The sequence below is a fragment of the Denticeps clupeoides genome, chromosome 2 (assembly GCF_900700375.1).
Source record: "Denticeps clupeoides chromosome 2, fDenClu1.1, whole genome shotgun sequence".
Taxonomy (NCBI): Eukaryota; Metazoa; Chordata; class Actinopteri; order Clupeiformes; family Denticipitidae; genus Denticeps; species Denticeps clupeoides.
This window is the reverse complement of record NC_041708.1, coordinates 30666316-30679466: the sequence shown is the minus strand read 5'-3', so window position 1 is coordinate 30679466 and position 13151 is coordinate 30666316. Positions and strand designations below refer to the sequence as shown.

The 13151-nt window shown below is 38.3% G+C and overlaps 1 protein-coding gene across 1 annotated transcript in view; it reads right to left on the bottom strand.

The window, feature by feature from the left end:
• LOC114784261 (dihydropyrimidine dehydrogenase [NADP(+)]-like) overlaps positions 1 to 13151 on the bottom strand; it is a 139217-nt gene that overhangs the window by 50802 nt on the left and 75264 nt on the right. The window contains exon 13 of the mRNA XM_028969524.1: positions 5115 to 5279. Within this exon, the coding sequence (XP_028825357.1) occupies positions 5115 to 5279 (165 nt within the window). The remainder of the gene's footprint in view (positions 1 to 5114; positions 5280 to 13151) is intronic.

The window sequence follows — 13151 nt, the reverse complement described above, 5'->3', positions numbered from 1 at the left end:
AGATGTTAGATGTAGGAATTCTTTGATTAAAATGTGATATGAAATATTTTGCAATATTGTTACGTCACACTTTCTGAGTGGATCTTAGCCTTCAAATGGGGTTCCATCCTAAGCATGCACAAGCATCCCACCCTCAAGGACTTGTTTCAGCACTTGGATCTTAGATCTAAGGGACCCGCAGTCCGCTCTTTTAAAAAACAATCAGCCTCCTTGTCCATCCCTCTTTCAATGTCACAAAATCCATGTTTATAATTTGCAAGATCAGGACGCATCCGCTGGAGTGGCTGTGTTATTAAAACAATAAAAACACCAGAAAGCAGGGGGTATTAGTGACAAGCCCTCGTGGCAGAGGGGGATTAGGAGCTGCCATTTTCAGTCCTCCATTCCCCAGACTGACAATAAGACGTCCGTAAAAACAGCTAGCGGAGCAAAGATCCGCATTACGGGCCAAACCACAGGTTATATCCCGACACAACAGAATTAGAACAATTATTTAGCAACAATTAGCATTTTCTAAATACAGTGGTGTGGAGGTCTTTTCTCTGTATACTGAACACGGTTCTGAGGTTTTAGGTTCAAATGAGTCTATAAGTGTGCATCTCTGTGAAATAGGATTTTTCTTTACAGTGCAAATAAAAGTTAAGTGGGTCTGAACTTTGTGACATTTGCAGAGATTTGCAGAACAACACAGAAATACTGCAGAAAAAAATTAGTGAGCGTGGAGTAGAGATCCGTTGCGGGCGGTGTGTAGGAGGTCCGTCTTTGATGATGTACTTAATTGAACTGGTGGAGGCGGCGGTGGATAGTTCCAATTTTGATTTTCGCCATCCCTCAACGTTCAATCGTTTTGCAGTGGATTACCCATAGGACCTCCCCTTTTCAAAAGGGTGTGTGTGTCTGTCTGCGGGGGTGTGTGTATTTGATGGGGGGGGTTCTAAGCTGCATTTGGTATATTAAAGCCAATCCACACATCAAACCCCCCGGTTGAGGTGGTGGAGTTAACCGGTGAAAACCCCACGGTGTCTCTTGGAGAGACTGGGATTACCTTGTTATCAGCTCAATAACGCAACTCGGAGCGACTGGAAGGGATGACACCCTGCACCAACCAGCCCTGACTGTAACAATGCTTCTCCATGGAGATCGGTCACCTAGAAACATGGCACTCCCACATGCTTTTTTCCTTAAACAGAGTACACATTCCTGTTCCTTCCCGCAGCACAGACGTTCCTGCACAGACAGTATAATTGAATGGGAAAGGACTGCAGGGCGATGACAATCGAGGGAACATTTGACTGAGCGGGGTAGGGAAATGGTGACAATTTCTCAGATCTGGAGGTGTGCGAGTGATCGTCCCCGGTGTAGCAGTGTTAAAGAGTGACTACGAAGGGGGAATCCGGGGAGGCGGTGGAACGGGTCGGGGTGACCCCCTCATCTCCCTGCTGCTGACAAGAGTTAACAGTGTGAATCTGCTGCAGAGCGCTGTCACATTTTTTCCCCTCCAGTGTTCCCCGCATGCTTATTGCTCAGGTGGAGGTGCACAATAAATGTCTTTACGCGACTCTCCTGAGGCATTTGAGTCTACAGAAAACCAAATTTGTGTGACTTTGGCACTGATGTTAAGATATTAACATTCATATAACAAAAGTGGAACTCTCATGCACAAAACATTATTCCAAATTTATTTTTACACTTAAAAGAAAATATGTTCTAGAATAAAGTAAAGCTTTGTTGAATTGATGAGACATGTAAAAAAAATGCATTTTAAGCTAGCATGTTAATGTCAACTATGCTAATGTGTCCTGTGCAATTTGGTGTTGAATTGTGAAAGTGAATACATTGTCATTGTGAAACACTGCAGCACAGCACACAGCGTGCACAATGAAATGTGTCCTCTGCTTTTAACCATCACCCTAAGTGAGCTGTGGGCAGCCATGACAGACACGAGGTCAGGTGAATGGGTGAAATGGAAGATAAAATTAAGTTGACCAAAGTTGACCATAGGATATCCAAGTTTCATGTCAATATGTTGAATCATGAGGAACTGGGGATGGGTTAAAAGATCTCATTATAAGTCAATGGGGAAAAAAATAATGTAAAACATGGGGTTGAGAAGGGTCATGTGGGGGAAAAAGTGACAAATGGGTCATAGACATGCGGTGTATTGAGTTATAGAAGTCTGCGTCTAGTTGAAAATTGAAAACGTTTCAGAAAAACAGTTGTGTCATGTGGGCTGCAGAATGGGCCAGATAAACCTGTAAAGTTTCGTGGATGTATGTTGAAAGCTGTAGGAGAAGATGCACATTGTAAAAAAAAGTTCACATAATAACTAAAAAAGGGATTTGTCTTGGAAAGCAGTGAAGGGTTAAATGATGAGAGGATGAAAGAATGAAGCAGAAGGGTGAAACCATTGTAAATTAGTTAATTTTGTGAAATTGGCCAAAAATGACAATAATTTAGGCTTTAACTTGCATATTAACACAATACGTTGTCAGGGGCGTAGTCAGTATGATTCCTGAAATTTGGTGACATTTGGAGCATGTTCAAAAATTTACATTGTAGCACGCTAATACTAGAATGATAATGTCAAAAATGCTAATGGGGCATGGCCATGATGCATCATGTTAAATTTAGTGACATTTGGTACATGTAAATTATCTTATTTGGAAGACTGACAATGTGACCATTGATGCACTATAAAGTGAATGGGCTTCATTGAGATGATGGAGGGATGAAAAGGAGGAGCGGAGGTAGGGTAATAAGTGGAAGGAGATTAAATGTGGTTTAATTAGTTACAGTCGTGCAATAGTTGAAATATGTGGCTGTTGGAAGGCTGAACATGTGACTATTGTTACTCTGTAAAATGAATGTGTTTCAATGGGAGGATGGACAGATGAAAAGGAGAAGGAATTTAAATGTGGTTGAATTGGTTAAATTCTTTGAATTTGTGAAGTATGTGGTGGTTGAAAGGCTGAAACTGCCACCATAGTTGCTCTATAAAATACATGTGTATGAAAGGGAGGATGGAGAGATGAAAAAAGGGGAGGAGTGGTCAATGGTATGTGCAGATAAAAGCAATATTAATACACTGTAATACACTTACTAAAATCTTTATGCAAACGTTGAACATGAAATAAACCTTGTTTTCATAGGTCAAAGTTTTTATAATTTATTTAATTAATCTCTTTAGCAAATCTTTTGTTGTGTGCTAGTGGTGTGGCTATCTGCAGTGTGGCAATACAACAGAGCAATCAGTCCAATTGCTTTACTGTTTATAACTCATAAAATATGTTTATAACTAATAAAAGATGTGTTAATCAACATGTTAACAGGTGAATACCAATACCAAACTTTTCTTTTTTCCAAATTGGACTTCCAAGAATAATGCATGAGTTCCCTATGCATGAGTTCCCACTGGACTTCATACATGAGAATGAAAGTTGCTGAAAAAATACTAAAGTTCAATGTTTCAATGTCTTGTACGAAGTTTTGTCTATTAGCACGTGAACATTTAATTTTTAATTTTTCTTTAATGGTTCATTTTATATTTAGCTTTATCTATTTAAATAGATAGAATACATAGAAATGGCCACAGAAGAATAAAAAAAATATATTTTTTGGCAAATGAAGCTTACATGAAAATCACTCAATGACATTGGAAATTTCTATCAGAAGTTGCTGTGAACAGAAGAACGTCATTCCCTCCACTAGATTTTACAAAGACGATGCATTAATTTGCATTCTGGGATGCTCAACATAGTTGTAATTTACTACATATAATTGTGCTGAATTTGTTCATGCAAATGCATGTTGCTTTTGACAAAAACAATGTTAATGTCAATGGTATGTTAAAATCATGTTAAAAATAAATTAGACGCTGTCCAAAGCATCATAATAATTAACAGGACTGAATGTAGGATTTTATTTCACAACATGAGTTTTTTGCCTGCTCGTTCTTGCCTATTGCTGGGTGACTGCTCAAACATCAGAATGAGTACCATCTCCAAAAAGAGTACCACCATCAAAATATAGTAGGTCTACCATTCCTTACACTCAAAGCTTGATGTCATTGAATACATGGTGTTAAAACTACTTTATTCTAGAACAGCACCCCAACTATGGCACACCACATTTAATTCCTCCTCTGGCTTGCTTTTGCGGTGAGATTAGACAATACTAATACTACTTAGGTGTGGGACAATAAATCCATATGAGATACTTTCCCTGGGCACACATTATTGAAACTCTCGTTTGTAGGGTTGATATGTCAAGGTTTGAAGATTTAAAATTTTGTGAGAATCTTTGTTTTATACCAGAAAAAGAAACATTCTCTTTTTATCATTGTTATCATGACAGTATTATATTGTGGGTCACTGTGGTTCCCAATGAATTGCATAAAGTACCATGCATAAGGCTACAGAGTACATAAGATAGAAACATTTGTCAGAGAATCCTGAGATCTGAATTCTAAGCATATCATGCTGCCCAACACCCACTCAGGCACTACTGATGAGATCTTTGGCCACAGGAAATGAGTGGCAGCGCATCAAACGCTCTCTCTCACCCGTCCAAAAAAAATCAACAAACACTTCAGGCGTTTTTTTAGCTCACTGGCCATCTACACCATCGCCACTCCAAACAATCAACGAAAGGAGCCGATACGCACAGGGGAGAGGGGGGAAGATGTCATGAAAAGAACAAATAACACATAATTTCATTATTTCTCTCCAACATATGCCACCTCTGATGAATGAACCGTTTAAAAATGGATTCTTGCACACACTTCATAAATATTTTGCTTCCATTAACAAACATGAGCATCAAATTACAATGAATAATAAAGGCTGCATTGTGGCGTTAATATTAAATTCATTTTCAAATTCCATGACAAGCGAGGAAAGCCACAGAGGAGGAAACGGGTGCTAATTAGCAAGCACAAAGACACGCCGGCTCAAACGTTGGAGAGAGATCCTCTGTGAGAGGAGACTCGAGGAAGACCACAAACTACCCTTTTAATAAGTCAAGACATCACATATATGAGCAGGAGATATATAGTCATTAAAATGTAGTCACAAGCTCTTAGTTTGGAAACCATCTATCCTAAATGGAATACTTACATTGCTGGGGAAGTCTGCTTTGAGTTCGGACACAGTTTGGCACCAGTACGCTGCTGTCTTCTCGCTTATCAGCTCAATGTTGAGGAAGGAGCCTTGGGCTGGACCAAACACAGGGCCTGAGGTTGTCCCACGTACGATTCGAGGAGACACGTTGGTCACCAAATCCTAAAAATATTTTAAAAAATGGAAAAAGCATATTAGTATGTAATCACAGTGCTTTAGACTGCCACGTTCACAGGTTTCCGCGGTAACCACAGCCTCAGTTTGAGCTTCTTCAACACGAGCATTGTGTGACTCAGCTGAAGCTGTGAACTTTGCACAACTGAACACTAATCATATGTAATCATACATAAACCAGTCCCAGGATTAGAGTTGCATTCACTATGTTTACATGACGTTTGGAAATCAAATCACGGTGTTAGTCTGAATAAAACCAAACTTTTTGGGGGTTTTACTGAAATTGCACAAAATGGAACTCAAAGTCATGTGATAATGTGATAATGGTAGTTGGGGGTAACATGCATCTCATTTGCAAAATAAGTAAAGTATACAGCATATATGAAACGTACAGAGATGTAAAAGTGTCCAGTGGCCTATTGTATAATAGGTCAAATAAAGAAAATAATAAGCACCTCAAAAACCCGGACAGCTCTATCTTAACAATATAGGTACTTAATCCTTTTGGTTAGCAACTGCTACGAACATTTAGCAAATAGTGAACAAGTTATTCATGCAAGAAAATTCATATATTTATTAATCGGAATGATGTGATTACATTGGTGGGGGTGTAATATTGGCTGGATATAATTTTTGCCGCAGTCATGACCCCCATAATCCCTGTGCATATTATGCACCTGTTTACAAGTGCCAAGTAAACTGTAAGTTAGTCTACAACCAAAGTGATGTTGAAGACAGTATTTTAAGGTAAAAATGACAACGTCATATCAACAAAATAGATCAATCGATAATCAGTATATCTATATTGTATAACAATTCTATATATCAATGCAAACTCTGGTCCTGGAGGGCACCAGGCCGGCACATCTTAGATCTGATCCAGCTCAGGAACAAGGTGGTAACATGGAGGGAGGTTGAATCGGGGTGTGTTAAAACAAGGGTTTCCCCAGACATGTGCAGGATGAGCCCTCCAGGACCAGGGTTGGTGACACCAGATACAGATAGTACAGTGCAGTGATGCACTGTACACTGCTATCTCAAAAAAAGATAACCATGACCTGGACGACTGAGAACCTTCACCGAGATTTAGTACACTGGTACACATACACTCAGTCATGACTGGTCTTAAAATATAAGTGTCAGCACAGGGGTCACTTGAATGATTTTTCTGTAAAGCGACCTTAAAAAAGACGATTCCAGGTAACTTTCACAAGAAGATGACACACTTTCAAACATGTTCCTCCCTTCCACCTCCTTATGGGCTTTCAAGCTGAACTAAGTTCATATTTAATCACAGGCAGAAGCCACGCTGTTTGAAATGCTACCCAGTGGAAGAGAAAATGAAGTCTCCGTGAAACAAAGCGCTTGCGCTACAAAATAAAGGTACTCATCCATCAGAGCAAATTTAATAAATATTTTTCCCCGCTCATCTTTTCTTCTGTTCTTCCCTTATCCTACATTACACGGAGTCAACTTTGTTGTAATTTTATGCACTTATTTTTTTAACGGGCCCCTCATGTGCATTCTTACACCTCACAGATCAGCTGCCTTCTCTGCTCCTCTCTGGCTGTATTTGTGTGTATATATGTGTGTGTGTGTGTGTGTGTGTGTGTGTGTGTGTGTGTGTGTGTGTGTGTGTGTGTGTAGGGAGGTAGATGATCCTCATTTGATGGAAACATACATCAAAACCCCAACTACTGGCAAAGTCTACCTGGAACAGAAATTCAGCCAAATGGTCATACTGTCCATCATCACTGATTGGATTCCTGTGAGGCGGGGTATTTATTTAATTATTTGTTGTATTTTAGTTATTTATTTGTATACAATTTTTTTTGCCTCCACACGAAGTCCTTCTCTCTAGCTAGACAGCCATCACCCCACTCAATGGAGCACTAGAGAGGGGGGCTGGCAGACAACACAGGGGCTAATGCTTTGACCAAGGCACTAATGGCTGTGGTAGATCACAAAACACTGACAACCAGCACTACAAACGCAAGGTCACTTTGTGCAGAACAAACAGCAGAAAAATGCCGCTGCCCCCTGGAATTCTAAACAACATCCCACTTGTACCGGGCTTGCACAAGGCCAACAGGGGCTGTTTTGGTCAATACCGGCATAAGTGAGCATTTATGTATTAGGGCTTCTTGATTGATGGGATTCATGTTTTTTACTCAGAATCAAGCTCACATATTTTTTCAACATACCTGTCTAATAAAGAACTTCATTCATATTGATTCTGAAATAAAACATACAGCATTCTGAAATGCACTGGTTGATATTATGTAATTATTAATTTCAACGTCTTTACACAGATGGAATGGTGAGACAATAATAAGTATAATAGGACAGCAAAAACAATAACAATGAGGTAGGTTGAATATATATGTCCAAAACTATGAATTAACATGTTCAATTAATGTGGAAAATGTGTTAGAAATTTGATTTTATGACTCATTTTATGACTGTATGAATGTTTAGTTCTGCTTATTACTGTTCATGGTCATTATACGATTAGTGCCAGCTTGGCTTTTTAATTGGCTGAGATTAATCCTGAGAGTGTATCTCACAACAAGGGCACATCGCTTTAATATAATATTTAATTTTGTCCTAAAAGATTATTTTTGGTCATAAAGTCATGTGACACTACTTCTAAATGAAGTTGCTTAGCCACAATGAGATCAGAGATGAAATTGTCATTGCTGAAGTAAAGGCTAAAGTTTCTCAATGAGATGAGTATTTCTAAGTGTCAATGCAACATTTCGATTATTGTTGTAAGAAGGCATAATTCTGCACTGATATGAAAGTTGTGTGAAGTTTCTTGAAAACTTTTTTTTTTTACATTTTTTAATGTCATTGTGCAAACAGTTCCTACATGTTTTTTTTTATTCAGTAAATGTTTAAAATGCAACAAACTACTTGCATCGAATCATTTAATAATCAGATTCTAATTGAATTATTGTGAGAATGCAGATTTAAACCTATTGTTATGATTAGTTATGAAAAGCGGAACAGGGTTTACACAGTTCTGTATTCTTTGCTCTTAAAATTCTACTTTGCAAACATTGTGCAATTAATCATGCTGCTCTACATGTATGTTTTTACAAGTCATTTTAGTAAAGCTGGTTTACATTTATCTCTGTTTCAGCATGGTAGACGGAAAGCATCACCCATTGTATGCATCACTTGCTAAGTTTCTCCTAATCATCTATCTGACACCTAAAAATCAGTCCACTGCACTGTGATAAACCACCTATCATAATTCTGCCATTTACATGACAAATTTGCATAGCCTAATTAGGACCTACCCCTCACAAACTCATTAAGATAATAGTGCACTAACCTAATTTCATAACATTTGGGCTTTTTTTTCCCCTTCCCAAAGCACAGACAAAAAAACTTAATTAGCACTAATTATAGATAATTTGCATAAGTTTGATAAGCAACTGCAATGCGATGCATTTTTTATCCCCTTTTTTATCTGCCAAATGCTTCTGTTGGGTAAAAAGTGTTTTGACACTTAAAGTGAAATTCCCTTTGTCCACAAAGCACACTTGTCCATTCAACTTCCAGATTACAATCACTTTTCTACCCTGACCATGCACAGCAAGACAGTGTCAGACACACCGCCAGCACAGGCTCGTTATTCTGTAACCAATTAATTACCTACATTTGATCTAAAACATTAGCGATCTTTTTTGAAAAGATTAATTAATAATGATGCAACAACCTTCCTTTCCGTGTCATGGCTGCAGAGAAAGGGGAGCTTTCATACTGGCAGGCTATGGGCACAAGGTAGGAAACCACCAATCCCAATTCCCCTAAGGTGCATGTCTTCAGGACTGAAGTAACTGAAGGGCATGGGACCAAACCATGTGAACACAGGCAGAACGCTCATGGCCATCACAATTATTTTTTGAAAAACCCAATATATCATTACAGCAGCTAAAATCTAAATGCTTAAACTGCTTAACAAACCACTTCAGAACTGATTTTTTAAAAAATATTTTAAAGGGACACCTTGTTTTAGATACACCTTGGTTCAAATTCAGAACTGTATGAATAACAGGTAGACAATGTACAGATGTATTATAGGACATGCGAACTGTTTGAAGATTGTGGACTTTAAGGTGAACGCTGACAGAAGATGTAACACGTTTTAATGGAAGTGTGGCACCCTTCATTGACAGCTCTGTGGAGAATTGAGACAGCCACCTTGAAGGCTCAGGGCAGAATCTGCAAGTCTGTATTTAATGAAGCCGTGACCAGGGAACATTTGCCTGCCGGCATCCTGTTATTATCGGTCCGGGGCTGAACAAGAGTTGTAATATTAAGCGACTGGAAAGCATGAAAATTGCCCAAAGGGAAAAAGATGGCATGCCACAGAGACACAGGTGCCTCACACTGTGTCAGGAGATAAGAACCACACACACATGCACTGAGTTGCATGCAGTTGTCCGGCTCATAACATGCACCCTGGGAAATTGGATTGGTGAAGGTGTGTCTGGCTCAACATGTGGTGCTCAGACCCCAATGTTAACATGATAGAGTGCTGAATCATGTCATGTTCTGCCACAACACAAGTATTATAACATGGCCTAAACTATGGCTGTCAAAATTAATGTGTTAATGAATTTATAAACATTTGACAATTATTGACAAAAATGAACAAAGCTGCATTTTGTTTACTTCCTTTTTATCAGCATTTATCAGATGCCCTTATCCAGAGCGACTTACAATCAGTAGAACACTTCCTGTGTTCAATCTGTTCATTGAAACGGATGCGAAATTCATCCTAGCCGGAGACAAGTCCTATATAGAAAAGGAGACTGACAGTGAAGGAGTATTCACAGAAGCATTATTACATGCACATCTATATTATTTGCTCTCAAACACAAGAGTGTATGAAGTATAGTTGTTTTTGGCAGCCTGTTTAAATTTTAGTTTTTGTCTTTGCACAAAGCAGTCATTAGGGTGGTAGTAGCCTAGTGGGTAACACACTCGCCTATGAACCAGAAGACTCGGGTTCGAATCCCACTTACTACCATTGTGTCCCTGAGCAAGACACTTAACCCTAAGTTGCTCCAGGGAGACTGTCCCTGTAACTACTGATTGTAAGTCGCTCTGGATAAGGGCGTCTGATAAATAATGTAAATGTAAATGTAATTAGTCACGTCACGTTATTAGTCTTAGTCACGTAATGTTAATCTAGTTTAGTGTAGAGTATTTTAGTCATATTTTAGTCAGAATTATCCATAAATATTTTAGTCTAGTTTTAGTCAACAAAAACTGATGACATTTTAGACTACTTTTAGTCAATGAAAATTGTATTTGAATCTCTTTTAATGTAATTCTATTTAACCCTGTCAATGTAGCATAAGTACCTAGTAGAACAGACAAAACTAGTTTATTTTAGTCAAAACTATTTCATAATTAAAACAAGGTTATCTTATTATTATTACCTTAAAGATTCAAGTATACTCTACATTAATTCCAGACACAGATTTCTTCCTTGTTTTTTGACCACACATTCTCTTTTCTTTTCCACTTCATTGTGAGGAAAGTGAAAAGATCCAAAGGTCGCTTCGTCATTTTCTCCCAGCCATCTGCTCACCCATCAGAAGAATCCTAAAATCAAATTAATTCTGCCATTGCATTTTGCTAAAGTAACGTCATCTGTTCAAGGAAATAACGTCTTGTCTTGTTTTAGTCAACGAAAATGAAGAGACGTTTTAGTATAATTTTTATCTTATAAACCATATTTAGTCTTGTTTTTATTACATGATATATTTCATTATAGTTATTATATAGTTATATAGTTTCACAATGACAATCCATTTCACATTACATTACACTACACATTTTTCAGGTGCAACCATGTTACACGTGATTCACAGTGTTTTATCATGATTATAAAAATCCATTATTAATTTATATAATTTTTATATCAATTGACAGGCCAAGAGTAAACACTACTTCTTATAATTTCTTGATATAAAAATACAAGACCATAATCAATCGTTTCAAAACTGTCTTAAATAAGGCCTAGACCTGTATAACTCCATAAAAAAATCTATTAAATCTGTTAAGAAATAAATACAAAATCTGGTTGCAGTGTATAACTTTAAACCAAGACTCTGATTGTTGTTGTTTTTACATAACAAATGCCATTTCAACTGGTATGTGCATACTTTTTTATCCACTGTATATCATATTTAATGCATACTGCCCAACCCTAGGAGACACTGGATAATTCATTCATTCCTTTGACTGACAGAACCAGCCCTTCCCAAAAGCTTAGCACCTTGGAGTGACTTCTTTTTTAGAAATATATTTCTTCTTTTTTCCCTTCAAACAACATTACAGACCCCTGCTGTCCATTAACAAGCTCTAACCTGTCAGGGAGTAAAATGGCTGTGCTCTCTCCCATTCAGGGCCGCTCTGATTTGTTAAGAGCTGTGTGTGTTTTTCAGCTAACCAGAGTTTATCACTCTGCCACAGGACCCTAATCCTTCCTTACAGAAAACCGCCTTTTCAGGAAGGAACACAGGCAAGAAATACTAATCAAATGCACTGAACCACACTGTGACACACACACATCAAGTTACATATACAGGCTCAAACACAGTTATACAGACACCCACCACGACACACACATGCACTGACACTGATATACACATAATGTATGTACACACACATCACACGCTGGGCACATACTGTCATCCATTCAGACTGGGTTCACCTCACACAGCCATCAGTTCCCTGTCCTCGTCACAGACAGTCCTGCTACAGTTATGACTACTGCAAGACTCCTCCAGGTATTCTGCTGTCCACGACAAAGCAAAGGTGGTAAAAACAAAAAGTGAGTCACAATTACTGCGGCGACTCAGATTCACGGCGGCTGTGGGAGGCTGGGTTTAATGGCCATGAATGTTAAGTGCTCACATTTTCCCTTTTCCTCTCATTCCTCCATCCCATTTGTAGATGAAGCGATTGTTTCATTTTATGCATACGCTACTCTGCCTGGAGGAGGAAGAACCACAGAGCTGAGTATTGCTCTCTCCCTCTCTCGTTCTTCCCTTGTCTCAGCAGAGCAGGAGAGGTCAAGAGCAGAACATACAGACGCAGGAGAGATAATCCCACACATTAAACCACAGGCTAGAACTAATACCATATCAAATATTTTACCATTCAGACTGCTACATTTTCCTTCTGCTCTGTTCTGTGGGCACCGGGGATCAGCACTGGCTTGTGGGTGAAAAGAAAAATTCTATTCCCATTTTTTTTATTCTGCATTAAAGATAATGGCATATTCAAAATTAATAAAATCTTCACCACAGCACATCTCATCTTACAACACGTGAGGGTGAAATCGATTATAAGTGTGTCCATCTTTTAAATCACTTACATGAGATTTTGAGAATTGCATTAGATAAAGGATGCATTTCCATAACCTTGTGTGAAATTGGTGGCTGGAGGCTAATCCTCCCACTTTTTACAAGCACGACTGAGAATCAGGCTTAACCTCTAATAATGGTGGCTGTAATATGCATACACCATATTAACTGATTAGCAGTATTAAAAATAAAGGAGATGAGCTGCTATTCTTGGTTTGACAAACATACGTTTGGCAAGTAGAGACGTGTTGCTGCCTGTTACGCTGTAAATAACAGTGACGGGGCCCATTCATAACTGTGCATAAGCCATTTATAGTGTCTCCTGTTTCATGCATAAACATGAAAATTTAATAAGCCTTCCATATAAAGATGGGTGAAAAATGAAAAGAAATTATATTTCTTATATATTATGTTTTTGCTGGCATGTTTTCAGAGCATTTTCTAAGTAAAGTAAAGTAAAGCATTT